Source organism: Dipteris shenzhenensis, chromosome 14, assembly GCF_047967505.1.
Source record: "Dipteris shenzhenensis isolate YYH24624 ecotype China chromosome 14, Dip_SZ_1.0, whole genome shotgun sequence".
Lineage (NCBI taxonomy): Eukaryota > Viridiplantae > Streptophyta > Polypodiopsida > Gleicheniales > Dipteridaceae > Dipteris > Dipteris shenzhenensis.
Genome location: NC_141609.1, coordinates 20,062,693 through 20,090,382, shown reverse-complemented (window position 1 = coordinate 20,090,382; position 27,690 = coordinate 20,062,693). Strand labels below are relative to the sequence as shown.

The 27,690-nt window shown below is 41.8% G+C and overlaps 1 protein-coding gene across 1 annotated transcript in view; it reads left to right on the top strand.

The window, feature by feature from the left end:
• The first annotated feature begins 3,787 nt into the window (after positions 1-3,787).
• Positions 3,788-27,690, top strand: part of LOC147894318 (uncharacterized) — a 107,333-nt gene continuing 83,430 nt past the window's right edge. The window contains exon 1 of the mRNA XM_087385206.1: positions 3,788-4,064. Coding sequence (XP_087241332.1) covers positions 3,935-4,064 — 130 coding nt within the window. The 5' untranslated portion in view covers positions 3,788-3,934. The remainder of the gene's footprint in view (positions 4,065-27,690) is intronic.

Sequence of the window (27,690 nt, the reverse complement as noted above, 5' to 3'; positions counted from 1 at the left end):
CTTCGCAATAGGTGGGCCCTCTACTTGGAAGAAGCCATCGACTTGTAGAACATCTTTTAACTAAAGCACATATGCATGTGGGACGTGCAAGGCTATGGTCTCACAACATTCTGTGTTTGTCATGTCAACATGCATGAAGATAGGGTATGAGCGATCTCGTGCCTTGAATGTCCCATACTTTGGCAACACCTTGCCCTTGAAAGCAAAACGGTATGACACATACTCCGACAATGAGTTTATGAGCAAAGTCAGGAGAGCACCAGAGGAAGGCAAGGCTAGCTCAGCCCTAGCACAATCGCTCCAAGTTGGCGGGCTTCAACAGTCACATTGTTTGATGGCCCAGTTTGTTGATTTGCATTGGTTTGGTCTACCTTGTGCGAAATCAAGGAGCTTGCTAAAATGAAAAGTTGTATTTGCATGAGAAAAGGGGGAGGCGTACAAGGCAGGTGTGTACGTGATGTTGTGCATGAATGGTTGGAAGAGAAAAAACTAAGGCGTATGAGTGGAATGCAACTAAATTGTTGTATCAAAGCTTCATCAGAATAGCAATACCCAAAATGGGATGCATCAATTTTACGGACAAAAACCTATGAGCAGGTTTATTCGAGCGTGTTTTTCAAGCGATTTAAAAAATTGTATTTCTTTAGGAAACATGGTTTTTACACTTTTATTTTAAAAAGAACTAGATCCCTTTATCATAAAAACATACATAATTGTCACTCGTTTAATTTTACATAACTAAAATTTTCTTCTTCATAGACATCCTTTGTACCCCGAAAAAAAGTGTTGAAAAATAATTCCTTTAAGAAACATCCCTTATAATCACTCTCAATCTAATAATATTATATATATATATAATTACTTATCAAACACATATATATCAATATGACAAGAGCTTTCTAGTATTTTAATAGCATAAATAACAAGATATTTATGCTTCTAAAGAAGTTTAAATTACCATAAATAAGTATTAACTTGGGCTTATATATCACTCTCATGAAATATATGTAATATTTTATACTATCTATGAAAGACTTTCCAAAATAAAACCCCATAGATGTGCTCAAATGGGTTTTTTCGACCAATTTGAGTGGCTGAATGACTATATTTGAACATTGGATGCGGAAGTTATGCCGCTTTTAAAAGTGCTATCCACGGTAGTTTCGCCAGCAAAACTACCAAGGAAGACCAACTTCAAAGGGGTTTCGTTGGTGAAACTACCTTGACGGCTTACTTCAATGAAGTTTCTTTGGATAAACCTTTCATGAGGCTAGGTTGAGAGAGGGTTTCAATGTCACCCCCTATTAATTAAAAGTTGTAAGATGGATCATAAGGGAATTTTGATAGAGAAGTCTACTCTACATGTGGGTTTCTTCAAAAGGCATCCCATTATGTTACTCACCATTCCCAAAGATTCATGTATAAAATAGGCATTGCTATAATAGTTTGCATATTTCTAAGTGAAACTATGTTTTGTTCCAATCTATTTTTGCCATATTTTACATAGTTGGAAGTTTTTTTTTCCCCTTCACTCAGACACTCGAAAGCTTTCGCTCGAAAAATGCTCGTCCCCCCTAGAACAAAGCAGTACAACATTCCTAACAAGCAAAGTCACACTAATCTAATCCTTCAAACTTGCGAAAACAGGAATGAATGGTGAAAACAGTCTTCATTATGTGGTTGCATTCTTCTCTCCATGCCACGATGCTAGTGTGAGCAAGTGTAGCGGAGAAGCATGTGACTTCTAGTTGCTAACATCCATTGAATTAAAGGGTTGTCCTTGGCTATTAGGTCGTTAATGTCTTGGCACGTGCTAATTATGTCAGCTCGCTTAGAAAATGGATTAGCTAGGTTTTGACTATGGAGCTGGTGTGGCTTGTTGTGTCTTCTGAATTGCTTTCATCTTCATCAAAGGGGGGCTCGATGTCCAGCTCAATCCTACAACACATTTTCAATAGGCATCCCTACCTATGCACCTCTTTCTTGACTGAATGATTGAAACTATAGAGACTCAGCTCTCAAACCATGAGTATGGCGTGCAGAATGTGGTTGCATCAAGTGAGCGTTTACCTTTAGCGTAGGCTTGTTCCACAGCCACATGGAAGGCTATCTTGAGAGTTTTCTTGATGCTCTTCTTGATGCAAGAATGCTTTAAGAGGGACAATACAATAGGTATATCGATTGTGGGGGATGGCCTGGGTGCTGTTGTTTTTGACAAACAACCGCTAGAGCTCGAAATGAACCCTTGGCTGGCTAGAGCATGAATCTTTTCATTGACCACCACTGTAGAAGGGATAAATTAGTGAGCATTTTGTAGCTAGAGGCACATAATATAAAGGAGGAAAGGTCTACAAGCAAGCCTTTGTCTACATTTGATTAATGCGATGTGTTAACTTTTGAAATATAGTGGGAAAGGAAGAGGAAGCTAGAACATGCAAAATGTGTACGCAAAAGGGTTCTTTTTAAATCAAAATTTTGAAATTGAACTCGATACATTACTATGCCACTAAGAGAGTTTGATTCAATATTTTTGGACCTTCATCCTCATTGTGGTGACAAATCCCCTGCTTAAGCCTTGGCCTAAAAGCCTTAAGTCTTCTAACATACTAGGATCAATTGGAAGCAACAACAAACTATGCAAACACTATCGGTGTGCATTTAAATTAAGGTATTTTTGTCATTTTGCAAGATAGGGGAGATATTAATGAACCACAGATGGTGGCCTACACAAAACATTAGCCTCACAATAGGCCACATTCTTTTGTACCAACTCGACATTGCGGGGAAAAAACAGTGGAAGAACACATAGACAATCATAAAGAGATTGCTTGAGTGACATTCAGAAATAGTGAATCTTGGAAAAGGGAGAATCTCCAAAGTTCAATCTCTCCATAGAATCGAGAGTTCCCCATGTTGAACCCAAGTGAAGAAGAGATTAAATCATGGCCTGCATGGACCTATGCCGAAGAGATGCTAAAAAGCCAGAACTGCTTGCCAAATTGTCTTGTTCGAGGAGAAACACACACACACACACACACACATTTTTTTTGGGTGAACATTTTGATGCCTTATAGTACAATGTAGCTTTCCTTGAATGGGGACCTCAAGAGTACATCAGCAAAAGATCTCACTATATGACAAGTATACATTGTACTCTATGCAATGCGTTTGCAGACAATCAAAGAAAGATTGCTGCAAAGAGCGTTTGAAAAAAAAGAAAGTGGAAAAAGGAGGGTCACCAAAGACTCTTTTTATCCTTCTATAGAGTCTGTAGCGCCCAATAACGAACCCAAGTGAAAAACAACACACACACGCGCGCACACACACACACGTGTTTTTTAAATAGTAAAATTTTTGATGTTTTATATTACACTGTGGCGTCCTTGAAGAGGGAGCTCAAGAGTACATCAGCTGAAGATCTCACTATATGACAAATATACATGATAGTCTATGTAATCGGTTTGTGGACCCAAGCAAAAAACAACACACACATGCGCGTGCACACACACACACACACACATGTTTTTTAATAGTAAAATTTTTGATGCTTTATATTACACTGTGGCGTCCCTTGAAGAGGGAGCTCAAGAGTACATCAGCTGAAGATCTCACTATGTGACAAATATACATGATAGTCTATGTAATCGGACAATCAGAAAACACACATGAACACGCACACGTACACGTACACGCGTGCGCGCACACACCCCAACCGGACAATGTAATGAACCGAGTTTAAGTCAACGATGAGGGCCAAACCGGCTATAAAGATCCTATATGTAAGCATATGAGAACATCTCCTTGACATCCCTAAGGGTATGGCTTTGCGTCTCCTGCCTTCTTCACGCAATTCCATCCCCCTGCGTCATTCCATCCTTTGCTAGAATTAAAGCTCACCCCACTTAAGAATCCCCCACGGCCCCCTCACACAGCGATGGCTGGCTCAAAAGCCAAGCACCTTCCTTCACCTGCCCGTGTCTCCTGCTCCATTTGCCTAGAAGTTGTGGAGACCGCCGGTGAAAGATCGTTTGCCAAACTCAAATGCGGACATCAATTTCATCTCGGTAAGCACCTAACGGCCTTGGCTCTGCCTTATTTCTCGTCGATTGCCCTGTTTTTGTGCTTCCCTTAAGGAATTTTTGTACACAAACTTCACTTTGCAGCTCTGCGCTTTCTTCATCCGCGCAAGAGGAAGAAAATTTGTAATTGGTCTTACCTAAATCGTTAGGTTTTAGTATTGAAGGTACACACGACCAAACGCAAAAGTAGGCTTATCGGCGACCTAAATCGTTAACTGAGGTGGTTTTCTTTTGGGGGAGAGTGAGCTTGCAGTTGGATATGAACGTGACAAAGAAGTTTTAGTAAAGTCAAAATCTCTTACGTTGGGAAGAACTTAGCTATAGAAAAAGGCGGAGAAGGAGGGTTAGGGTGTTATCAGGCCACGTGCTAGATGAGTGCGGATAGGTGAAACCATCTTGCACCAAGTAGGCTGTTTTCTAATCGATTGTCTTCAACGTATGGCAAAGGTTTGGACTATTTGAATTTTGAAGGTCTCAATACCAATTGACAAATGTAATAAGGTCATGGATTGGATGCCGCTTGTGGAAAGACTATCTCAATTACAAAATTTTTTGTTGGCGAATAATAAGTTCAATTGAATTGCACAATCTTCCATTTATATGTAGTCGCGAAGCATAAGGAGACTTCGGTTAGGAGTCCTTAGACATTTTGTTAATTAGAAATGAAGAAGGCTTCACAAGGACTTCAGAGGAACGATCTAGTATACTTTTGTTGTTTATCTCATGTATGATGAACAATTTGTGGCATAGCATTGCCTTGGAGCTGTTGAGCGATTTTGATGCATCATTTTTCTAGGAAATATACTATATGTTTCTCAAAATATTTATATTTTTCTCAAAATATTTGTCTTGAAGGTTGCACGGTAGTATTGACTCCTTTATATGAATATGGACTTTTCATATTTAGTAAAGGGTCCATAGCATATATTCTTTTAGGCTAGGCATATAAGAATGAGAAATGGCTGCTGTTGTGCAATTATGTTTTAGATGCAATCTTTGAGCCAAATTTTGTCTAAAAGAGCAAGTGTGTGTATTCTCACATACGCACATACATACATACATACATACTTACATATAGTCATATATACCTTTTAAGAGGTGAGAAATGCACCTTGTGAGTGAGTGCTAAAGTAGGGCCTTCGGTGGGCCAAACACAAAGTCACATATCTGGTGGGCGAAACACAAAGTCACATATCTAAAGTTGCTTAGAGGCCTATATATTTACAAAGGCTTGGTTTGGATCCCATCAATTGATCCAAAATATAAGGAAACTTATATGGTTTGATATTTCTAGCTTCACGGTCTTAAGCTAGGCCCTCAAAGCCTTCTATTGCTGTGAATGATAGTCTATGAAATGGTCATCTTCACGAGTGCCATTTTGGGATGTCAATGTGCAAGCTACATTGCCAATAACTTAGTAAAGGAGAGAAAAGTAAGCATTGCATAGCCTCAAGGACTCTATCCAATAGGATGCCCTTGGGATATTGTCTCTAGTTTCTTCACTAGATTGAAGAAAGTTGAAATAATGGCTTGAGTCATGTGATAAGGAGATCAAAGGGCATTGATTTGCATCATAATTTGACTCTCAAAACAAGAACCAAACTGGCTTAAGAAGGAAAAAATACAATGACAAAGAGGGTCATTCTCATGTGCAGAAGCACTCTCAATTTTGATGGAAGGAAGATGGTAATGTTTTCAAAAATTGGAATTTTGAAAATTTATTGGGTGTAGGAAGTTTTGATCTCATAGACGTAAAAGATTTCTAGCGGGGCACAAATGTCAACAAATTTAGTAGTGACGCTTGCAAGCTTGTAGGGTAAAAGCATTCTTTGGTGGCAAACTTTAATATGCGTTGAAAGGAGATGTTGTTTTCTGTCATCTAAGAAGTCAGATTAGGTCGAGTGCTCTATTTAAGAGGTTACTAGGATGATCTCTAGCATATTTAGCAGTAGCTATATAGCTAGAGGTATGGACGTGGTCAATCAAAGGATGCATTTTTAATCTCACAAAAAATTATGAGGGAGCTATTTAAAAGCCCTAAAGTTTCCAAGGTGACTACCTCTAGTTTTAGTTATTGGGTATGAGTTTTGATGTCCTCTAAGGAAAAGCCTTAAGATAGTGCCCCTTATTCACGAACGACCTTTTGCTAGAAAGGGTACCATGGTTGGTTGTACAGGATCAAAATTAAGATGAGAGTGATTGGGTGAAATGTTTATAGGTTCTATTTGGAAAAAGTAATCTTGACTGAATTTTTTTATATCGTGGGATTTTATAGACACTAGTTGTTGTATGTTGCAAGGAGTTACGGCAAGTGGCCTTTTGGCAGCTTGCTAACTGATTTCAAGATAGCATGGAATTTGCTTTGTGGCTATTTATTGTTTGCTTTGTGTTCATCGTGTACTTTGGCCGTAGGGCAAGCTAGTCCATGTTTCCATTTCCCTACCTCCTTTGTTATTATAAAAATGTGGTGATGGTTTCTATTGGAGTTTCCTCAGCTGCTGTTTGACAAATTGGAGGCGCCGTCGTCTCTTTTGACGGCATTTGTCAATTGACATCCTTTTTATTCTTACTCGAACTATAACCTAACAACATATTCCCTATTCTTATGTTACAACCCTTTCCTCCCAACAAGTCTAGGTAGCAAGCTGATATTTTGCTACATGGCAAGTTGTTTCTCTTCCCTTTTGCTTCTTTCATTGGGTTTATTTTTTTAAATTTTAGACATTGGTTGTCTTGCATGCTTTCGAGTTTGTAGGTGCTGCCCTTGGCTATCCTTTATGTCTCCAACATTATTAGATCCTATGCTGGTGCTTGATCACACGGTGGTTTAGCATGACATGGTTGAGAACGTGGCGTTTATCTTTGCTTGGCAACCATTGTCATGTTTGGATCGATGGCAATGACCTCGAGATATGGAAACCCAATAGCCTAGCCAACACCACCATTCTCCTTGGATGTGTGAAGAAATCGTAGCTTCACTTGTGTTATTGTATGTGTTGTGAATTGTGGAGGCCACTCAGTTATGTATCCTTATTGCTACTCATAGCTGATATACTTTGGTGAGCTGAGGTTTTTTCTAGGCTGACTGAGCAGGTTTAGCCACTTACTTCGAGTGGATGCCTTATTGCATTATGGCAAACATTTGTGTGCTTTTCTTTGCCTATTGCATATCCCAACAAACATATATGTTTAAAAAACAATGCCATTATAAGTGTGATGCTTGAAAAAGTTTGGAGTTCTTTGTAGACATCAAACTAGTTCTCTGTAAGTGTAGGGTTAAATGTAAACCCGAGGAATTCGAGTTGTCTTCAAGCTACTGTGATCTCTTGATAATCACAAGGGAGGAGTGACTTGCTTTAGGAGCTTAGTCTTGTGATGTATTTCATGTTGGATTCTTAAAGAATGGGTTGATGTTTATGACATCTTGCAGGATTTCTATATGGAATGATGATTCATGAACGTGCTTGCCCAAAAGGCATGAATAATGGCATCTTTGGATGCGCATCAAGAGAATGATTTATGAAGCGTGCCGGCTCATTTCGTGCCAGTGACTGCGAAATCAAATGATGTTTGGATGATAGCCTCACGTTGTCAATTTTATATGGAGTGTTCTAAAGTGGTGGCGAAAGAAGAAATTGAATGGAAGGTCGCAACTTTATCGATCATTTGTGAGATTTTGGCGACGAGGAGTCGTCAAGTCTCTTGCCAAGAGGGCCAAGTTTACAATTGAAATTTCATGGATCTGGCCTTCAAGATGTAAAACTTCACCGAAACTTTATGCATTCGGGGGTGAATATTGTTGTAGCAATTTTACAACATTCATGTCATGGAAGGGAAAATGGCCAATAAACGATGTTCAAAATTGTTTGAGAGAGTGAAACTATCGATTAAGAAGTTGTAATGCAAATTTTTTCTTGGAATTCATATTCTATTCAAAGTTTGTTCAAAACCTATTTTTGCTATTGTCAACTAAGGGTATTCTTAAGGTTGCAAGAAATGTTTCACATAGTTGAGAATTAGCCTAACAATTAGCACATTTATTTGCAATAGTTATCACTTTATGCTAGAATCACCGAGTGCTCTAAGAAATTTTATTGCCTTTTGTTTAATTGAATGAGTTGGGGTAGTCACCTAGGAATAAACTATCACAATTGAGTACAGGGCCTAGTGAAAATGTCCAACTCACATGATAATGCGGTCATTCAAGATAATGCATATTCTCCTTGTGTTTGCTAACTGATTGGACGAGAGTTACACGTTCCAAAACTCCTTCCCATTCTAAAGTGAGGAGGACTATTTTTTAATTGGAGAAGTTAGATCTAATTTTGCCTTGAAGGCAAATAAGCATCCCCTTTATATGGTATGACGGCACATTTAAAAAAAGGAGGTTCTATGTACTTCATGGTATATTATCCTATTGTGGTAAGAATGAGAATTCAGGCAAATCTTCAAAGGTTTCATTGCTCTAATAGTCCAATGACGGAACATGCTGTGGACGTGTGTGTTGTTATACCTTGGACATTAGATGTCCAGGCTTTAAGATACCGACTTTGCTTATGCCTTGTGAAGTGTTGTAAGTGGTACGGAGGTCGTTTCAAGGACTTGGCCTTTTTCACTATTCACGATTTATTTTCTCATTAAATGCACACGTGGTAAGAACCTATATGATGGGTCAAGATCATTTCTCAAAACCTATATCATGGGTCAAGATTATAATTGATAATAATGTATATCACAATTCTTGCATCAGTGCCTATGCAAAATTCTTCTGGGCAGCATGCATGGATCCTGCATGGATTTATCCTTCTTGAGTTAGCTTATCCTTCTGGAGGCGGCAATGGAGCTGCAGACAGGCCCTGCAGTCCGTGCATTCCAGAGCAAACCGTTTTGCAGGGTATTTCCATGCACTCGCAAAGGATATGATTGGCAACAAGTGCAGCAAGCACCAGCAGCAAACAGAGATTGGGTGTAGAGCTAAACATTGGAGCATGACTCCTAAAAATACTTACAGCAGAAGGGTAGCTGAGTTGATTGTTTTGGGGCTCCACTGAAAACCTTGCTTGGAGGTACGCAGTAGGAGTAGAGAGCAAGAGGTGGGCAACATTTGTGGCCTCAGATCTGGCACAGTTGAGCAGCATTTCACTGCCCATGTGGTGTAGGTTGTGAGTCAGCATTTGTATTTATCTTTGGTCTTATCTTTGGAGTTACCTATTGAAGTCCTGGTTGCTATATCTTGATGTCTATTTTCAGATCTGAGCATTGACTTTATCATATATGCTTGTGACCATTTACAGAGAAGGATCCATATTGTTGATCTTGTAGGCTGGTATTCTATATTTCCTGCTGCATATAGTGGTTTGGGCTTTTACTGACCCTACTGAGGAGGATATCAGGGCATTGGATGTGTAGGTTGGGAAGGGCAGGCAGATCTGCATCAAACCTCACATTGAGGTAGATTGCAGCAGATTGGGGTTGCAGTTTGCATCCCTGTTGGGAGGATATCTGGCCACAGCAGGGTCACCTTGTCGTTGCCTGAAAGGGCTGCCTAAACTGGCAGATTTTGGACTGCTACCAGGCCGGAGTCAACCCACGTGTTGGTCGGTCAAATACCGGCTCCTTCCTTCAGGGCTGAGGGGTATCACATGTTGCTGATGAGACTCTGATACCATGCCAGAATTTCAAGGGCTGAAGTATGCACCAGCGCACAACGGATAATGAAGACGACTCTTTCCAATACACAACAGTGAATCTGGACCCAGAAACTGTAAATAAAACAGATATAGATAGTGCAGCAAAGGTAGTTCAAAAAATACTCAGTTTATAGTCACACTCTTGTGGCTGAACTGATTCAGGATGAAGCCACGAACATGCAGCAGAGTGCTTGGCAAAATAGAGTCTGGAAGGACTGATCAAAACTGAGTGTATGCGAAGGAAGGCTCCCACGATCTGCTCCTGGGTGCTTTCATGGAAGGGCTTCAGTGCGATGCAGAAAGTGAGGTAGGAGCCTCATTTATATAGGAGCCACTGGAGGTGGATATCTGTGGGCCCATGTGTAGAGTATTTTCTCACCTTTATAGATGATTTCAGCAGAAAGCCTTGGGTATATTGTGTATGTAAGAAGTCACAGGCTCTTGAGATATTCAGAGAATGGCGGGCTAAGGTGAAAAAAGAGATAGGAAAGAAAGTGAAGACTTTCAGATCAGACTGATGGGGAGAATTCACATCAGATGAGTTCCAATGCATATTGCAAGAAGATTGGCATCAAATGCAGTTGACGATAGCACGTACATTCCAGGAATATGGGGTGGCAGAGCGGAAGAATCGAGCAATTGTGGAGGTGAGTTCAAGCATGCTGATTGGTAAAAATGGCAGACGGCTGTCCACGTACTTAACCTTAACAGGACAATGACTAAAGTAGTCGTGGGAAAGACATCTCTAGAGCCTAGTCAGGTAAGAATCCTACCATAAAACTTTTGAGATTTTTGGTTCTGATGCATGGACGCATGTCCACAAAGACACCAGAAACAAAATGGATTCAAGAAAGGGGAAATGCACGTTCTTTGGATACAACGACAAGTCCAAATCATATTGATTGTACGACAAAGAGACAGAGGTGGTGTTGGTGAGTAGGGTGTAGTCTTTCAAGAGAATGAGCCATTATCTAGACAATGGAACAGCCTCTGCACTTGCATTGCTCCCGCCTAAAGCAAAGGAAGCAGAAGCAGGCTTGACAAGTTCAGAATCTAGAGCTTCGGTGGTGCATGATGACCTTGGAAGACTCAGGGTCCCTGAAGTGAGTTCAAATGGCGAGAGGAGGTCTCGAAGGAAGCAAAAGCCCTAATGGCTCCCAACTTGGAAGTCAATTATTAGTATGCAGAATAACTTTTCCAAGAGTAAACGCTTAAATGAGGGGAAGAATGTTATGTACCTAGATGTTAATCCTCAAATTAGTTTGCAGAAGAACTTTCCCAAGAGTAAATGCTTAAACGAGGGGAGAATGTTATGTTATGTGCCTTCTACATGGCGGATCACGTAATACTATGCTAAATGTTACTTGTGGACGGTTTCAGTGGTACGGGACGAGCTATGGGCTTAGCCTTGTGGGAGTCTGATCTCTAGCCCATGTGCTCTAGGGTGGCTAGGAGGTGAGTCACCTACTGATCTCTATTTCGGTTTGTTGATTATGTTTGGACAATGCATAGGATTAGATCCTAGTGGGGATGCATCACCTTCAGCGTATAGTATTCCTTGGCTACCAACCTTGCCGTGTACTTCTCTTGCGTACCATCCAACTTGTACTCGACCTGGTAGATCCATTTGGTTCCAAACACCTTCCGCTTGGCCAGCCTTCATCTTCAAATCTATCCTTCCACTTAACTTTTAACTCCAGAATTAACTTATTCCCGAGTTTTCTCCCCCTAAAATCGATAGCTATTTCAGGTTCATGTGGAACATAGGTCAAGTCCTCAACTTCTATAAGTTCTTGGAGCGAGACAAGACTATCTCTAGCCCCCAATGCCTCTTTTAGTCTATTGACATAAAGACCGGGTGAAATTTCAGCTGGGGAGGCATTCTAGTCTATATGCAGCCTCATCAATCTTTTTCAAGATTAAGAAGGGTCCACAATACCTAGGGGTAACTTTTATACTAACCACGTCCGTAACGCCCTTGAATCCTTCGGTGTTTGCAAGCAGACACACATTTCCTCAAAAAACTCTCTGGGCGAATGCCATCTATCAGCATAAAACCGTGCCCTATCTTGAGCGTTCTTATGTATTCTTGTGTAGTCACTGACAGCTCTTGCATATCCTGCAAGAAATCTTTAGCTACATCTAGCTGAATACCCTTCAATCCAACCTTCATAGGAGACCTGGGCTGATATCCGTACATGAGCATAAACAGACTGAAACCACAAGCTGTATGCTTAGCACGAATGTATGCAAATTCTGTCGGAAACAAGGGTCCATTGTCCCAATTGTAAGCCCCCAAATGAGGAGAGCAAGGGGACATGGTACCAATGTAGATTTGGGGGGACTGAGACTGCCTTATATCTGGATGCCACATGGGCAGGTCAAGGTGGAAGGAGAAATCCACGTGGTTGCCACATGGACACCACATGAGCTGCCATGTGAGCAGCAAGTACAACAAGATTGAAGGGCTGCCATATGGGCAGCATTCAGGCTGCCGTGTGGGCAGCACAAGGGACCTTACCTGGCTGACTGAAGAGCTTATGGTATGCAGGACTGTAGGGAACATAGGCTTGCCAGCAGGATCAGATGGAGCTGATCAGGGAAGGTCCAGAGGCAGGTTGGAGCAGTCAGACGGTTAGAAGACCAGCAATTTGGAGTAGTCTGGGGACAAAATCTGGGGTCACAGCTGTGCAGGGATACCTGGCGCAGGTATATGGACAATCAGGCGCAGATGTACAGGGCTGGAAAGGCTTTGGGACAGATGCGACTGGTGCTGGGGCATGTGACGCAGCAGTATGGGCCAGGAGAAGGTTTGCAGCAGGAGAAAGTGTGCAGGGATTGGACCTGCCGGCAGGGAAAATTATAGGCTACAACCAGGTCAGCCAGTCTGTAAAGTTTACAGACTGGGTTGGCTGGTAGGTCCAGGCCAGTAGGGCTGAGGTTCCAGCCTATAAAAGGGAGCCTCTCCAGGGCTCATTTCATTCATTCAGTCAAGGGGTGTGTGCCTCATTTCAGGCTGTCCAGGAGTTCAGCAGGGAGGTCAATACCCACGGAAAGTGGTCCAGAGATTGTGCAGCAGTCAGCAGCAGCAAGAAAGGACACACTAGTGAATTAGGTTGGAAGTGGTCCTCACCTTTGGGAGCCGTACGGGGTGCATACTTACATCCAGGAGGGTAGCACAAGCCTGTGGTAATTCCACAATGAAGTCCATGATATACTCTCCCATTTACTTCCAGGGATGTCTAGAGGATGCAATTCCGGCCATAAAGCACTCACCCTCATTTTTTTTGACATTGCTGGCATTTTACCATGTAGTCAGTAATTTCAGCCTTCATCTTAGGCCAGTAGAATGCCCATTTTACTAAATCATAGGTCCGCTGTATTCTAGGATGACCTGCGGTTGGAGAGAGTCATCATTCATGATAATCATATAAGATCTTTCTCCTAACACCTGTGTGTTGTCCTGGGCCCTAGTGTGTTCACAGAGAGAGAGAGAGAGTAAACTGAGAGAGAGCCCTAGTGTGTTCAGAGAGAGAGAGAGAGAGAGAGAGAGAGAGAGAGTAAACTGAGAGAGGGAGCTGTTCGTAGAGTTGACAGCAGGAAGTTCGCAGAAAAATCATAACGAATTGTTCCATTGGGTTACAGTGGTATCAGAGCTGAATTTTTCATCGCTCTTCTTAGAGCGTGACGATCCAAAAGGCTAAAGGGCGAGACGTTTCTGTGCAATCAGAAGATTAATGCGCCAGTTGATGCCTCGTTGATAGCCTGCAATTTAGATTTCCATGTCTGCGTCTTGAGTCGGAAGACAATGACAAGGATGGAGAATTTGCGGGACTTGATCGAGGAGGCGAAGAGAAGTTGCGTATTCTTTGTTCTTTTATGAGGCCTTTGTTTATTTTTTCCAAGGAGCGCCTGTGAGAGGCGTCGATATCAGCCTGCTGGTGTGAGGATTCGAAGCTACTGCGTGGGTAATAGCTGGCCTGACGGGGGTGCACGGGTGAAGCTATGGAGAAGTGTTGACGTAGGCACGGGCTTTGAGGGAGCGCAAGGGCTCCGAGTGTAATTTTGACTAATGGCCCCAACGGACAACGCAGGTTTCAATTGTCTGTCAACTATCTTCGTCGAAGGCGTGCCCGAGTTTCGCCGTGTTATAAATGGACACTTATCCTAGTGTGCATCTCCGGGGTACCCACGACGCTGAATGACTTGGTGGTGTGATTCGTTGTGAAGGCACGATGCAGGCGCAAACCTTGAAGAGTTGACAGAGCTGACGTGGCTTGACGTGACGTGGCATCTACAGCAGGTCGTTGACATGGCATCGTAGGTACAGGCAGCTAAGGTGGCAACCACAGGTGACAGATGATGTGGCACTACAGCAGGTGACGTGGCAAGAAGACTACTGCGCTAACGTGGCGCTGATGTGGCAGCCACAAGGAAGGTGACATGGCCTTGGCAGGTGGCTAGCTGACATGGCAGTCTGCTGAGCTGGCAAGACCTGTGGTTAGTTAACCCTGGTCAGTTAACTCTGGCTAGCTGACTCTAGTTAGGGATGTGGTTTTACCCAACTAGTCTGGTCAGCCTAACCAGACCATGGCCAGCCAAACCAGATTAGTTCAGCTAACCAGATCTTAGTCTGGTTCAGTTACTCCAGTTGGCCAGTTCAGTTACTTGAAAAAAAAAAGAAAACAAAAAGAAAAAGAAAAAAAAAAGTTTTACCTGTCAGTTTTTTCACATGTCATAGTACAGTTTGACTGTCATAAATCTGTCAGAAAACAGCAGAAAAACTTGGAAAAACAGAGTTTTGCAGAAATGAAGAGATATACATGCAGAGAAATGAGGGGTCAGATGCATTCTCAAAGTTATTTGCAGTAACTAGAAAAGGGCACACAGCTTGAGGTTATGCCTGGATCTTGACAGTCAGTCTTTGGCACGAATCGGGGCTGAGTTGTGAGTGCATTATACTTCTTGTTGAGGTATTTCCATTCTGAAAAAGACAGGCTGAGTGCATTGGTTGCATATACTCCGTGTGTGAGTTTGCAAATCTCAGGTTAAGCTGCAGAGATGGCTTCACAGCAGCATGCCCAATCATCCCATGAGGGAATGGCAGAGTCTGACCAGGTACAGCAGGCTGAGGCTATACATATAAATAAAGAGAATGCCTACAGAGAGTTGATTACTCAGTTGGGAGAGGCAACAAGCGATCCCTTGTTTCGCAGAATGGTACAACCTCTTTTTGAGGAAAAGCCAGAGAAGCCTCCCTCTGGAGCAGATAAGGAAGAAGTGGTGGGCAAAAAGAGGAAAAGAGCAGGTTCTCTTCCCAAGAAGAAAAAGGCGAAGCATTATCACAGTTCATCCAGTTCGTCTTCATCTTCTAGCTCTACCTCTTCATTCTCAACATCATCTCCTTCATCTGGATCTTCAGAGCCAAAGAAGAAGAAGAAGAAGAAGAAGTCCAGCAGGAAGGCATAGACTAAAGAATTTAAAGACGGTGGGAAGTCAGTAAGATTTGCCACTTACAATGGCCAGTATGGCCAAGCTGAAAAGACAATGCAGTTCATAGGGCAGCTTGATGTTGCCTTCAGCCTGGAGAATTTCAGTGAGTCCATAAAGCTTTGTATGGTATGGTTTGCACTTGACTGGTACAGCCAGTGCATGGTGGATAGCTAAAACAGGCAACTATGTAGCCCCCAGGAAATGGAAGGACTTCAAGAAAGCTTTCTGTAAACAATTTATTCCCAAACAGTCTCGGGATCATGTCCTCCTTGGTTGGGAGAGCATTCATATGGAAGCACAAGATATAGACAAAAAATTTTGGGACGCATACTTGCAGGTTTTGCCTTTAAAGAAAATTTATGACAAGACTCAACTCAGGAAGTACCAGGCTGGACTCACTCCAAAGATACGGGCTCAAGTGAACACTAAAGATATTAAAGAAATATCATATCTTATGCATTCAACCAATGTGGCTAGTCTCGTGTACATGTAGGATCCTACTAGTGTGCCTTCACTACAAGCAGGGATACCGGGGGATGAAAAGCTAGCGACCCCCAAGTTTGAAACAAGAGAGTTTCACAAGAATCAGAAGAGGGGATTTCAGCCTCACAAGACGAGGGGAAACCAGGTACAAAGGCTCTATAAGGGAAGATCATAGTTTACCCATGAACATATTGAAACTTTCAAGAAAGAGGATAAATGCTTCAGATGTGGTAAAGAGGGGCATGTGGCTGCCCAATGCCCAGAAAAGCCTTCAACTCTGAAGGGAAAAGAGGTAGAGAAGCCACGGGGGCCGCACAAGCCAATGGTAGGAGGAATTCCTGACATATTGGGTCATGTTTCAAACCCAGAGAAACGAGAATTGCTGCTATCATGGGGCAAAGTCAGAGACCAGCAAGCGCTGATTTTATTTGAGCCAGGGGCTATTGATAACTTTATATTAGAGGATCTAGCCCTAGGCTAGTAATAAAGATGGAGGAGTTGGGCAGGGCTTTGGATGCCGACCAGATGTTCTGTGGGAACCCTGTGGCAGTTCCCCTTGATAGGGAAGCTCCGTGTTCATGTACAAAGTTATGTGGATTAGGACGATTTCTTCATTTCTCCACTGAAACATCATGATGTAGTCTTGGGTATGCCTTGGTTTCATTGCAGGGCAGTGAAGTTGACTCTTTTTGAGAGAGTATGGAGTTTGTACATAGGGGCAAATTACATTGTAATGTTGCTAGGAATAGAAGGGAAACTATTCTCATTGTATCAAATAGTTCTGTTGGAAAAAAAATAAAGTCTACAGTTTTAGCTTACATGGTTTTTGTAAAAGAGAGAGATGGAAATGCATGTTGAAATAAGTGAGGCAGATTATAATAAATTTCAGTTTCTTGAAAATTTTAAAGATTGTTTTTTTGACGCTTTGCTAGGGGAGTTACCTTCTGAGAGACCTGAGGATCATGGCATAGAACTCATTTCGGGCAGTGAGCCACCCAATAGGCCCCCATACAGAGTTAGTGTAACTCAACGAGAGAAGATTATGACTCAGGTGCAAGACTTGTTGTCAAGGGGCTGATTTAGCCGAGTTCTCATTTTTGTTCCCCTGTATTGTTAGTACAGAAGAAAGATGGCTCATTTCGTATGTACGTTGATTACCGCGCACTGAACAAAATGACCATCAAGAATAGATTCTCTATTCCGCGCAATGATGATGGGCTGGATCAGTTAAATGGAGCTTCAATTTTCAACAGGATAGACTTAAAGAGTGGCGATCACCAAGTGAGGATACAACCTCAGGATGTGCATAAGATAGCGTTCTGCACTACTTTTGGGTTATATGAATATCTGGTGATGCCCTTTGGCCAACTACTTTCAATAGGATGATGGATCGCATCTTCCGACCCTACAGACAGTTCACTGGTATCTTCTTCGTTGACATAATTGTCTTTTCTAAGTGTGAAGAAGAGCATAAGGAACATCTTGCCAGAGTGTTCCAAGAGCTCAGAAATCACCAGCTCTATGCAAACAGCAAGAAAAGTGAATTCTTCTTGGAAGAGATCCATTACTTGGGACATATAATATCCAAAGATGGGATACGGATGGATCCGGCAAACCATTCAGAAATGGCTAGAGCTGAAATCTGTGCATGAAGTTCGAAGTTTTCCTAGGCTTGTGTTCTTACTACAGAAGGTTTAGCAAGCATTTTGTGGATTTAGCCACTCCACTCCACGATCTTACTAAGAAAAATGCAACTTTCAGATGGGGAATTCCACAAAAGACAGCATTCACCAGATTCAAAGAGAGGTTGACCATAGAACCAATCTTTCAACTGAAGTATGGGACCAAAGGGTTACCAATAGTTCCAGATTTGTATCAGCCATTTGATGTGTGGATTGTGATGCTTGTGGGGAATGTGTTGGGGCTGCATTGCATTAGAATGGTCATGTAGTGGGCTATGAGAGTAGGAGACTCCGGGATGCAGAGAGATATCTTGGAATTTATGAGAAAGAGTTGCTGGCTGTAATTCATGCCAGCCATACATGGAAGCATTATCTTTTGGGTGCATATTTTTCTGTTAAAACAGATCACCAATATTTTTTGACTCAGACAAAACTCTGTGAGAAGCATATGAAATGGGCAAATATGCTGTCAATGTATCATTTTCAGATAGTCCATATTCCAGGAGTTCGGAACAGAGTGGCAGAGGCCTTGTCCTGAAGACCCCAGGTCAACAATGTGACTATTGCTTATATTAGGACCTGGAAGACATGAGGGTGCAATATGCTAATGATGCAGATCTTGGTGAGATTTTACAGCAAATGCAAGAGGGGCAGTCCACCAGTCACTATTTCTTGAAAGATGGGTATCTAATGAAAGATGATTACCTATGCATCACCCAAGAGATGAGGAAAAAGATTTTGGAAGAATGCCATGCATCTCCCTATGCTGGGCATAGAGGAATTACAGCAACAACTCAAGCACTAGAGAGGTATTTCTTTTGGCTAGGGATGTGGAAGGATATATATCAGTTTATTACTGAATGCCTTACATGTCAGAAAGTGAAGTATGATAGAGGGAAGGCACCTGGCCTACTTATGCCTCTTCCCGTGCCTCAGGCACCGTGGGAAAGCATTGCAATGGAGTTCATTTTTGATTTGCCAAGATCAAAGCCAGGGAATGATGGGATTTGGACTATCATTGATAGATTCAAAGTACATACCATTGATAGAGTTCGCTTACAATAATACAGTTCACAGCTCTACAGGGAAAGCCCCCTTTGAGGTCATCTATGGGAAGGTGATTCTGCCACCTGTCCTAAGGACTAAAGATGAAAATTTTGCAGCTGATTAGTTTGTGAGAGACCTCGAGATAGCTTTCAGCTAAGTCCGGACAGCAATTGAAAGGTCTCAAGAAAAGCATAAAAGAGTTGCAGATAAGCATAGGAGATAGTTAGATTTAAAGGAAAGGGATTGGGTACTTTTGAAGTTCGAGAAAGCTAGGCTCCGCAAGTTTAAAGGAAGGGGATTGGGTACTTTTGAAGTTCGAGAAAGCTAGGCTCCGCAAGTTTAAAAGCAAATAGAAAGTGTATGCAATGTTATCTCCCAGGTACTATGGTCCTTTCAGGGTTACAGAATAAATAAATGAGGTTGCATACAAGTTGGCATTGCCAGAGCATTGGAGGATTCACAATGCTTTCCATGTGAGTCTTCTAAAGAAATTCCAGAGGCCAGAGCCTATAGAGCCAATAGTAGAGGATCCACCAGAAGTGGATGAGCTAGAGGTCCTTTAGCCATAGCAGATTGTGTACCATACTATACGCAAAGGCCCTCAGGGCAAGGAATTTTACAGGTACCTTATAAAATTCAAGAATAAAAGGCATTGGATGCCAAGTGGATGGATGAGGACATGTTGACTAATCATCCACAGCTTTCGGATGTTTACAAGGAAGCTTTTTAGTTGAGGTCAACTGATTAGAAGCCGAGGGGATGTCACCACAATGGAAATATCCAAAGTCAAAGTACAGTTGACCATTTATTTGATCATAATTAAAGAGTTTTCCATCTAGGTTAATTATGGTCAAAAGAGTTCTTTAATGGTCAAAGAATTGACTACGGCCAAAGATACTTGACTCTGGTCAAGTAAGCCTGATTTCGATCGGGGAGACTTGGTTTATTATCAAGAGGGTTAACTGCGGTTAACCAGAGAACCACAGAGCTAACTACGGTCAGAGAGTGTTGACTTCGGTCAACGAGACCGGTTAACCAAGATGTGCCAACTTCGGTTGGAGAGTTGTGCCAACAATTAATTAGCCTTGACCCTTGGTCAAAGCTCCTTAATCATGATCAAGAGAGTTGATCTCGGTCAACTAGAGAAATGTTTTATGTTGTGCACTTATGTGTTCAGTGGGGACGCCCATTGTGACTAGGATTAGTCCACAGATTATTATTTGCATGCAACAACGCTAACAATTAATGGGTGCCATGGTGGTGCGCTTTAATTAATTGTTGCAGGTACTAAGAAGGGTTGATTTCCCAAGCGCTAAGGAGCTTAGCAAGCAACCAGAAGATGTTCGTGTGACCAAGGAACATCGAAGAGCCTAGAGATTGCCCTTTGTGGCATGTACTAAATTTTAGTTAGTTATTTTGACATTAAAATATTGAGCCATGAGCTCTTTGTAAAAAAGTGATTCACGTTTGGATTTTGTAGCAGCAGCTCTACACTGAACTCTTGTATTCATTCTTCTCTCAAGCAATAAAATCCTGCAGGGGGGTCCAGACCGACATGTTGTCCTGGGCCCTAGTGTGTTCAGAGAGAGAGAGAGAGAGAGAGAGAGAGAGAGAGAGAGAGTGTATAAACTAAGAGAGAGGGAGCTGTTCGTAGAGTTGACAGCAGCAAGATCGCAGAAAAATCATAACGAATTGTTCCATTGGGCTATACAGTCAGTTTGGACTCAGGACATTTAGCTTATGCAACCATTCTTTTCCAAGAATTACATCTACTCTATCTAAATTCTTAAGCATGAAGTCTAGATCTTCGGTGTAATTCTGGATGGTGAGGAGAATCTGTGATGCATGTTGATCCCATGTTTACTTTCTTGCTGCCATGTCCACCTCGTAGGCATGGTCATTGGGCTGCATTGGAACCCCAAATTTCTACACAAGTTTAGTGTTCAAGAAAGTATGAGAACTCCCAGGGTCAACTAAAATGTGCACTGTGCCACCCATGATCGACCCGTATATACGTATGACAATCATGCTTGCAAGGAATTTTACGTAAGACCATGGTATGAACGGAAGAGATAGTGTTACCTTTGATTTTGGTGATAGTATTCCCCCTGAAATTCAGACACTGCATCCACATATGAAGCAATGAACTTCCTTTATGTACTGCCTTCTTCACTTGCTTTGCAGCTGCTTTAGCTGGAGGCTGCGAAGGGCTCTTGGCTCGAGTCTACATTGACCTAGGAGGTCGAAAGTGTCTCTTCAACCTAAAAGTCTTTGGCTTAAAATTTGTGGTAGCCTGTGGTTTTGTGAAGAATTCCCCTTATTGAGGTGGGAACGAGAGAACGCGAGAGAATGGAGCTGAAGCAAGCTAGAATGAAATTGCAGCAACACCAATGAAGTACAAAGCCAGGATAGTCATAGAGACAAAACCCTAGGATGGACCCTAACTGGGGTCAAAAGTTTTCGGGTAACTAAGTCACCCACAAACTCAATTTCTAATTGAGGTTAGGGGTAAAAATTCTTAATAAAGAGAAAAGGTGCCCCTAGCCCCTTATTGCATAACATTGGCCAATGCCTTAGGAAATATAAATATTTGTAAAAGCTCAGTATTGTTATAGATTTTGGCGTGTCTAATTGCGTCCTCGATGTTGGATTTTGTGCTCTTTGCCAATCCATTTATGAAAAATCCACCAAGATGGGAGGATCCATGTATGAGGCTTTGGGCTGTAGGTTCCTAAGTTTTTGTAGGGAGGTGTCAAATGGTATTTGCCGCCCATATGTGAACTTTGTGAGGGGATCAAACTAGGTTGAAGGAACTCCTTTCTAAATGTTTGTTCAAACTCAGCCCAAGTTCTTGGCTGATCTTTCAACTCCCTCCACCAAGCTAATGCTTGTGCCTTTTGGATCTTCAAAGCATCGGAAAAGGAATGGAAAGAAAAGTGTCCCTGCCACCAGTTCTACTAAGCGTCTATGCCCTTGGGAATTCGCTTCTCCTCCTCACCTGAGAATGCTTCGGGTGTGACGGAAGGTGCTTAGGAATAGTCTCAGTGGACCCTGCTACCAAGCCCCTGACCGTAGCTTGCAGCAACACAACGGTCTGCGTTTGGGCTATGGTTACTAGGGATCAGCATTCCGACATCCGGAATGCTGTTCCAAGAAGCAAGCCGGAATCGGAACAGCCCCGGAACGTCCCCGGAACGTCCCCTTTTGTTTTGGTTGCTCTTTGAAAGTTTCAAATGGGTACTTTAGAGCTTATATAGAAAGTTCAAAGCTGTAAAATGTTAGTTTCTTTCATTTTCTAGCATAGTTTTGTGTCATATGATGACGTGGCGTTTCGGTTCCCGAACGTTCCTGGTAACTATGGTTTGGGCTATCATCGTGTCCTTTAACTCCTTCAACTGCTTTCGAAATGTTCCTTCAGTTCTGCATGCTGCTCCTTAGTTACGATGCTCCATAATCCAGCTCATCTCCCTCTTCTCCTTGAGGCTCTTCAAGAGGAGGTACACTGCTTGTAGCATCCTCACGCACGCGAGTTTCTTCAGCCATTATGGGAGAGTAAGAGAGGGATATGAAGATATGAAAGAGGGGCGAATTCAGCAAGCGGATGAGGGAAGCAAAGAGAGAGAGCAAATGGCTTGCTGTGTAGTGGAAGATGACAGGGTAGAATGGCTTCTTAGACGCTATTTGCTGTCAAAGCAGCAACTTCGAAGCGAAGGGAGACTGGTTCGCTGCTGTCAGAAAGGGAGCACTCAGCATGGTATGCACCCTGTTCAGGTTTCAATCTACTATAGGAGCATATTTTTGGTTCGGATCTGCTGTTGAGCAACCATTCCTGCAAGGATCAGCTGCTATCAGCTGTACCCTTCTGTTGGATGCACAATTAACCACCCCTGGCTTCAGTCCCTGCTCATCCGGTCACGACCAGGGTGAGTTCTCACAGCAATATAATCACAATTAGCTGTCATGACAGCCCATCCTATTGTGTGATTGAGCCAACTTCAATAGCTAATCAAATCTGCGACCTGGTTTTCTAAGGCAATCACATGCAGGTCCTCTACCATGGATCTGCGAATCCACTGCAGTAGGATTCTACTGTCTTTCCTTAACAACCAGCACGTAATTCTAGCTCTATTCGATTCACAATCAATGGTACAAGCACACCCAAAGGGGTTTTTTGCTCAAATACTACTCAGAGGTTTAACCTGTGTAATCTCATTGTGTTGTTGTAAGACTCAGCATGGTGCCTAGATGCACCAAGACTCACCTGCAAAGCCCGTATGAAAGCAACTAGGAACTGAAGGGTATAAAATCTCCTTTTGTATTGGGTACGGAAACCCAATGGATGTGCAGAGCATTGAGGCATTGTGCGGGTGGAGGGTGATCTGGTAAATAATCATCGAGTCGTATGGGCTTGGAAAACCCTATGGGTGGTGAATAACTCCATGTAGTTGAGTCCATCCATCCCATCATTGTGTGACATTAATGTGATTGGCTGTATACATAGGAATAATCCTTCTGGAGCAAGGTGCAACGACCATGTTAAGATGGTAAAGTCTTATGATGTAAGAACAAAAGACAAAGTGATTTTACTGAACTGATGAAGACCAATGCATTGCATTTGTAGAAGATGTCCGGTCAGAAGTGGAAGTCTGTAAGAAAGGACTCACACAAAGCACTCAGACGTGTGATTAGTAAGGATGTGCCCAAGAAGTAAATTAGCATCAGTCGAAACATAGTAAGTGTAGTAATAATGTCCATGGAAAAATGTGTACGTGTAGGACATGGACGGTAGAGGCTAACCTGCACAATTAGCTTGACAACGGCTTAGGCTTGGGATCGAGTTTTACCTCAATACAATACAACAATTAGATGCAAGGAATGTGGCTAGAGCATCCCTCTGCATGTGGGTTTGATAAACATTCGAATACGACTCCTGGATAAGCAAACCAAGCAAGCCAATGAGCATAAGCAAAGCAACATGTATGTAAGCCATATGACAATATACCTTGATACATCGACACGCTTCTCTCTTCAAAATACAATGGACCTTAACAGCTGAAGAAGCGTGTCCTAGTTAATATTATGGTCTCCTAATGTATATATCACATGCATATGCTAGTGTGGTTTGTACATATACTTCTTTTGGATAGATGTAGATCGTAGGTCTCTCTTGGCCTAGATGTAGATTGTAGGTCTCTCTTGGCCTACCTATAGTGTCCGTCCACTCATGCTAAGGGGGTATTAGAGCCTGCCTTGGTCCTTTCGGCGCTCCTCCATTGTGAGTACTTGAGACAAGGTTGAGGGCGATGAAAAAAAGATAAAGGGCTCTTGAAAGAGCTTCAAGCTTAGGCTGAATTGGGAGTTTTCAGGGCTGCAAAGGTCTTACAAACCCAAGCAAGAGCCTGGTTATTTGTGGCAGCTGTTCACAAGTAGCACTCGTGAGGAAAGATTGACAAGGCTCAATTTATGAGCTCCAAGAAGAAAGTTGCAGTGACACATCTTGCTTCAGAAGGAGCAGTCCATGTTCAACTAGTTAGTCGGAGCGGTTTGAAGAGCGGTTTGAAGTTCTGGCTCATAGTAGCTGACTCAGAAAGCAAGTCCTTATTTGAGCATCACAACAGCACCTCACAAAGCTCTAGAAGTTGAGGCAGAGGGAGTAAATGCCAAGGCCCAGCGGCAGAAAGCTCACAGCAGCAGAGGTGGTAGGCATGGCAAACTGAGCAGGCTAAAGCTGGGCGGCAAAAACTAGGTCATTTCTATCATTTGCAAACCTCAAATGCTGTGAACTGATAAAAGAAACTCTGCGATGAGCAAGGTATAGGACAGCAGTGAACCATTATTAGCAGCCAGAAGCACAACTATAAGGAGCAGTAGACACGTCACAACTGAAGCCCAAAGTTCAACGACACTTAATTAGTCCCCAAAAGCATTCGTGTTACAGAAAAGCAATACAGGGTGATCTGCAGCAGCAGCTTCAAGCACAGATTCGCTGCTTGGGAAGACAAGCTGATGTGGTACTGATCGCTTCACATGGCAGCCTCTCCAACCCTCCTATAGTGGCAAGCTCTTGGTTTTCACTGACGCTAATCAAAAGCCATTTCTACCTTTTAATTAAAGGTTTTTTCTTTTAATCTTCAAAAACTTATTTTTTATTTAAACAACGTTTGAGTTGTAAGCCTTCAAAATTCCGTATAACCTTGAAGGCATTGCTCTAAACAACAAAAGTCTCTGCCAAGCCTCCTACCCAAAGCCATCTGCGAAGATCAAAATGCCCTCTAATTCTCCAAAGCTCAAACCATCCAAAAGCCTCTCCAAAGGGAGTATTGTTTGAAGTTTTCCAAGGGCAATTTTCAATCAAAAAAATGTCTAATAATTTCAAACCATGTTCGAAAAACTTCAACGCACGATCATAGCAATCAAAGTTTTTTCGAACTATGTTTTTCACAATTGAAGAGCATTCTCAAGGAGAACTCCAGAGATGGAGCTAAATCGTGCTCGAGTAGTGCAACATTTTTGGCACCAAGTTTCCAAGTAACCAACAAAGGATTCCTATTTGAAGATAGCAGCATTGGCACTTCAAGTGGGGAGCAAGGCTTTCAAGTGATTTTGGGCATCAATTCGAAGGAAAACTGTAGAGCACTTCAAGCATTAATAATTTTGGCAAAATGATTCAAGGTAGACATTTATGGAAGTGTAGAGTCAACTTTCTTGTTGGCAGAAAGTCGTATGACAATGGTATTGGATGTGAGCACGAGTGAGGCCAGCTTGTGATGAGAATTATCAACAGAATGGAAACCAATTCAACAAAGGCAAACCAAATTAGTAAGAAAGTAAAGGCAATATTGCTACAACTGTGGAAAAGAAGGGCACATTGCAATAGATTGCAGGTCAAAGACAAAAGGGAATCATCAAGGGTTCAGGTAGAAGGATATATATGAACACAAAAGGGAATCATCAAGGGTTCCGGTAGAAGGATATATATGAACACATTATGGCAAGTACAACACTTAGCAGCCCAGCTCAGCAAGAGCAAGGTGTTTCATGTGCGTGCATGGCAATAAAGCTATCGTCAGCAGTGACCATGGATGCCAATCAAGCTCAAGAAGAGTTGCTGGAAGAGGTAACTCAAGCTGAAGAGATATCCTTAGTAATGTTATCTAAATTTGACATTGTTGCATATGAAGATGCTCATCCTAGTACTACACAGCTTAGAAGGCATTCAAAACGTGGCTATCAGAAAGCCTTATTCAAACATATGGAATATTGATTCAAGAACATCATTTTACATGAGCTTTAAAAAAGATTGCTTCAAGTCAGTCAAGCCATATGATAGACCCCCAAGTTTTGATCCGATCGATGATATCTAGCTATTGATTGAAGGCATGGAGATACAATGAATCTCTTGGTGATGGTCATAGAGACATTTGTGGAGTGATAAATGCAAAGAATTCACTATCTGTGTCAAGAATTGATATCAAAATATATTATGACAAGAAGAAATATATCATGTTCAAAATAGGAGGGAATTTGTGCACATGGTGTTATTAAAAGACAAGCCAGACTTGGGAGATATGTTGGAAATTTTGAAATCCATAGTTTTTTTTATTTTACCAGTGTTGGTGCATTGTAGGTAGAAGTTCTTTCTGTGACAGAGGGTGCAAAAGGGTAGACTTCCATTTACGCTTGTGGGCATTGTATGACTCCCATCTCAAATCAATGCCTGCAAATCAAATTGCATTTGTGAGTTTTGACAATAATTTGACGTAGTCGTGGGAAGACTTAGTTTAAAATGATTGTTGGGGTGAGAAGGCACGTTGTTAGAATGGCGCCTCTTCCACACGTGGTAATTGCTTCGTCTACCCGTAGCCTTGTTTACTAAGTTATTTTAATTTTTAATTTATCTCATTTACTCATAATTTTGTCTGGAGTTGCTTTACAAACTGCCTTCTTTCCTTTGTTCTTTCGCTTGTTCAGTAAAAAAAATAAATTTTAAAGATTGGATATATCAGAATCTCATGAAGGTACAATTTTACCCCTTCAGAAAGATGTCTACTTGAACCATGTACAAAGCAACATAACACATCTTTCTGACGTCATACATTCAAAGGCACTACTTGAACTATGTTTGAGTGACATGATAATATCAAAGCAATAGCATATATACACGGATTTTATTTGAGCATGAACTCATTGACATATCAAAATAAAGGTGGTTTGACACTGACACATTAGAATGAAGCTTGTTTAACATCGATAAATGCTTGTTTTACATTGACGTCTCCACATATGTGATTGCATTGACAACTTTATTTGAACATAAACTTCAAGCATTGAAAAATCTTTTGAAATGTATTTTTCCTATTGCAAGTCTGCTCGACATAGAAGGAATTTTATTGTACGCTTTTTCTACTATGCCTTTTATCTCACCTTTAATCTACAAGAATTTGAAACATGTTCAAGGAAATAGAGCACTAAATTCGAAGGTTTCAACAAAACTTAAGAGTTCATAAAACAGAACAACATCCAACATCAAAAGGATTGAACATCAACTTCAATGCAAAATACCAACTTTCAAAGACATCAAGTTGGATCTTACTAGTTTATGTTTGAGTAGTGATACAAAAGCACAAACTTGATCATTTCAAGATGCCTTTGAAAGTTCTTCAAGCAACAGTTTGTGACTGGATTTGAAGCAGTTTTTCAAGCACACTTTTTGTTTTTTTTAGTCCATAAACGTGGCATTGACCAAGCAACATCAATGTGGAACTATCCATCAGCCTTGACAATAGTAATTATGGTACATGAAAACATAGGATGTTGGCAACTGTTTGGAGATTAATGGTAGTATGTTGATGTTGCAATTAAGAAAGTGTTGGAAATGAAAGCAAGTGTGTAAGAGAAAGCAAGTGTTGGCAGTCAGAGACACAAAACCCTATGATGGACCTTAACTAGGGTTAAAACATGCGTGGTGAGCAGCGCACTTACACACTCAACCTCTAGCTTTATTGTGCAATGAAAGCAAGCAAAAGCAGACTTGAAGTAGTTTCCCAATGTATTTGAAGTGCAACAAGTCACTACCTTTGTCATCCCAAATAATAATGAAGCAGCCTGAAATTAGACATTTCAAATGTCTTCTGCAATTCAGCCTTGAAAGATGCAAATTTTGTTGCATTTGTACCCATGACTAGCATGTCATTGACATATAAAGCAATATGACTG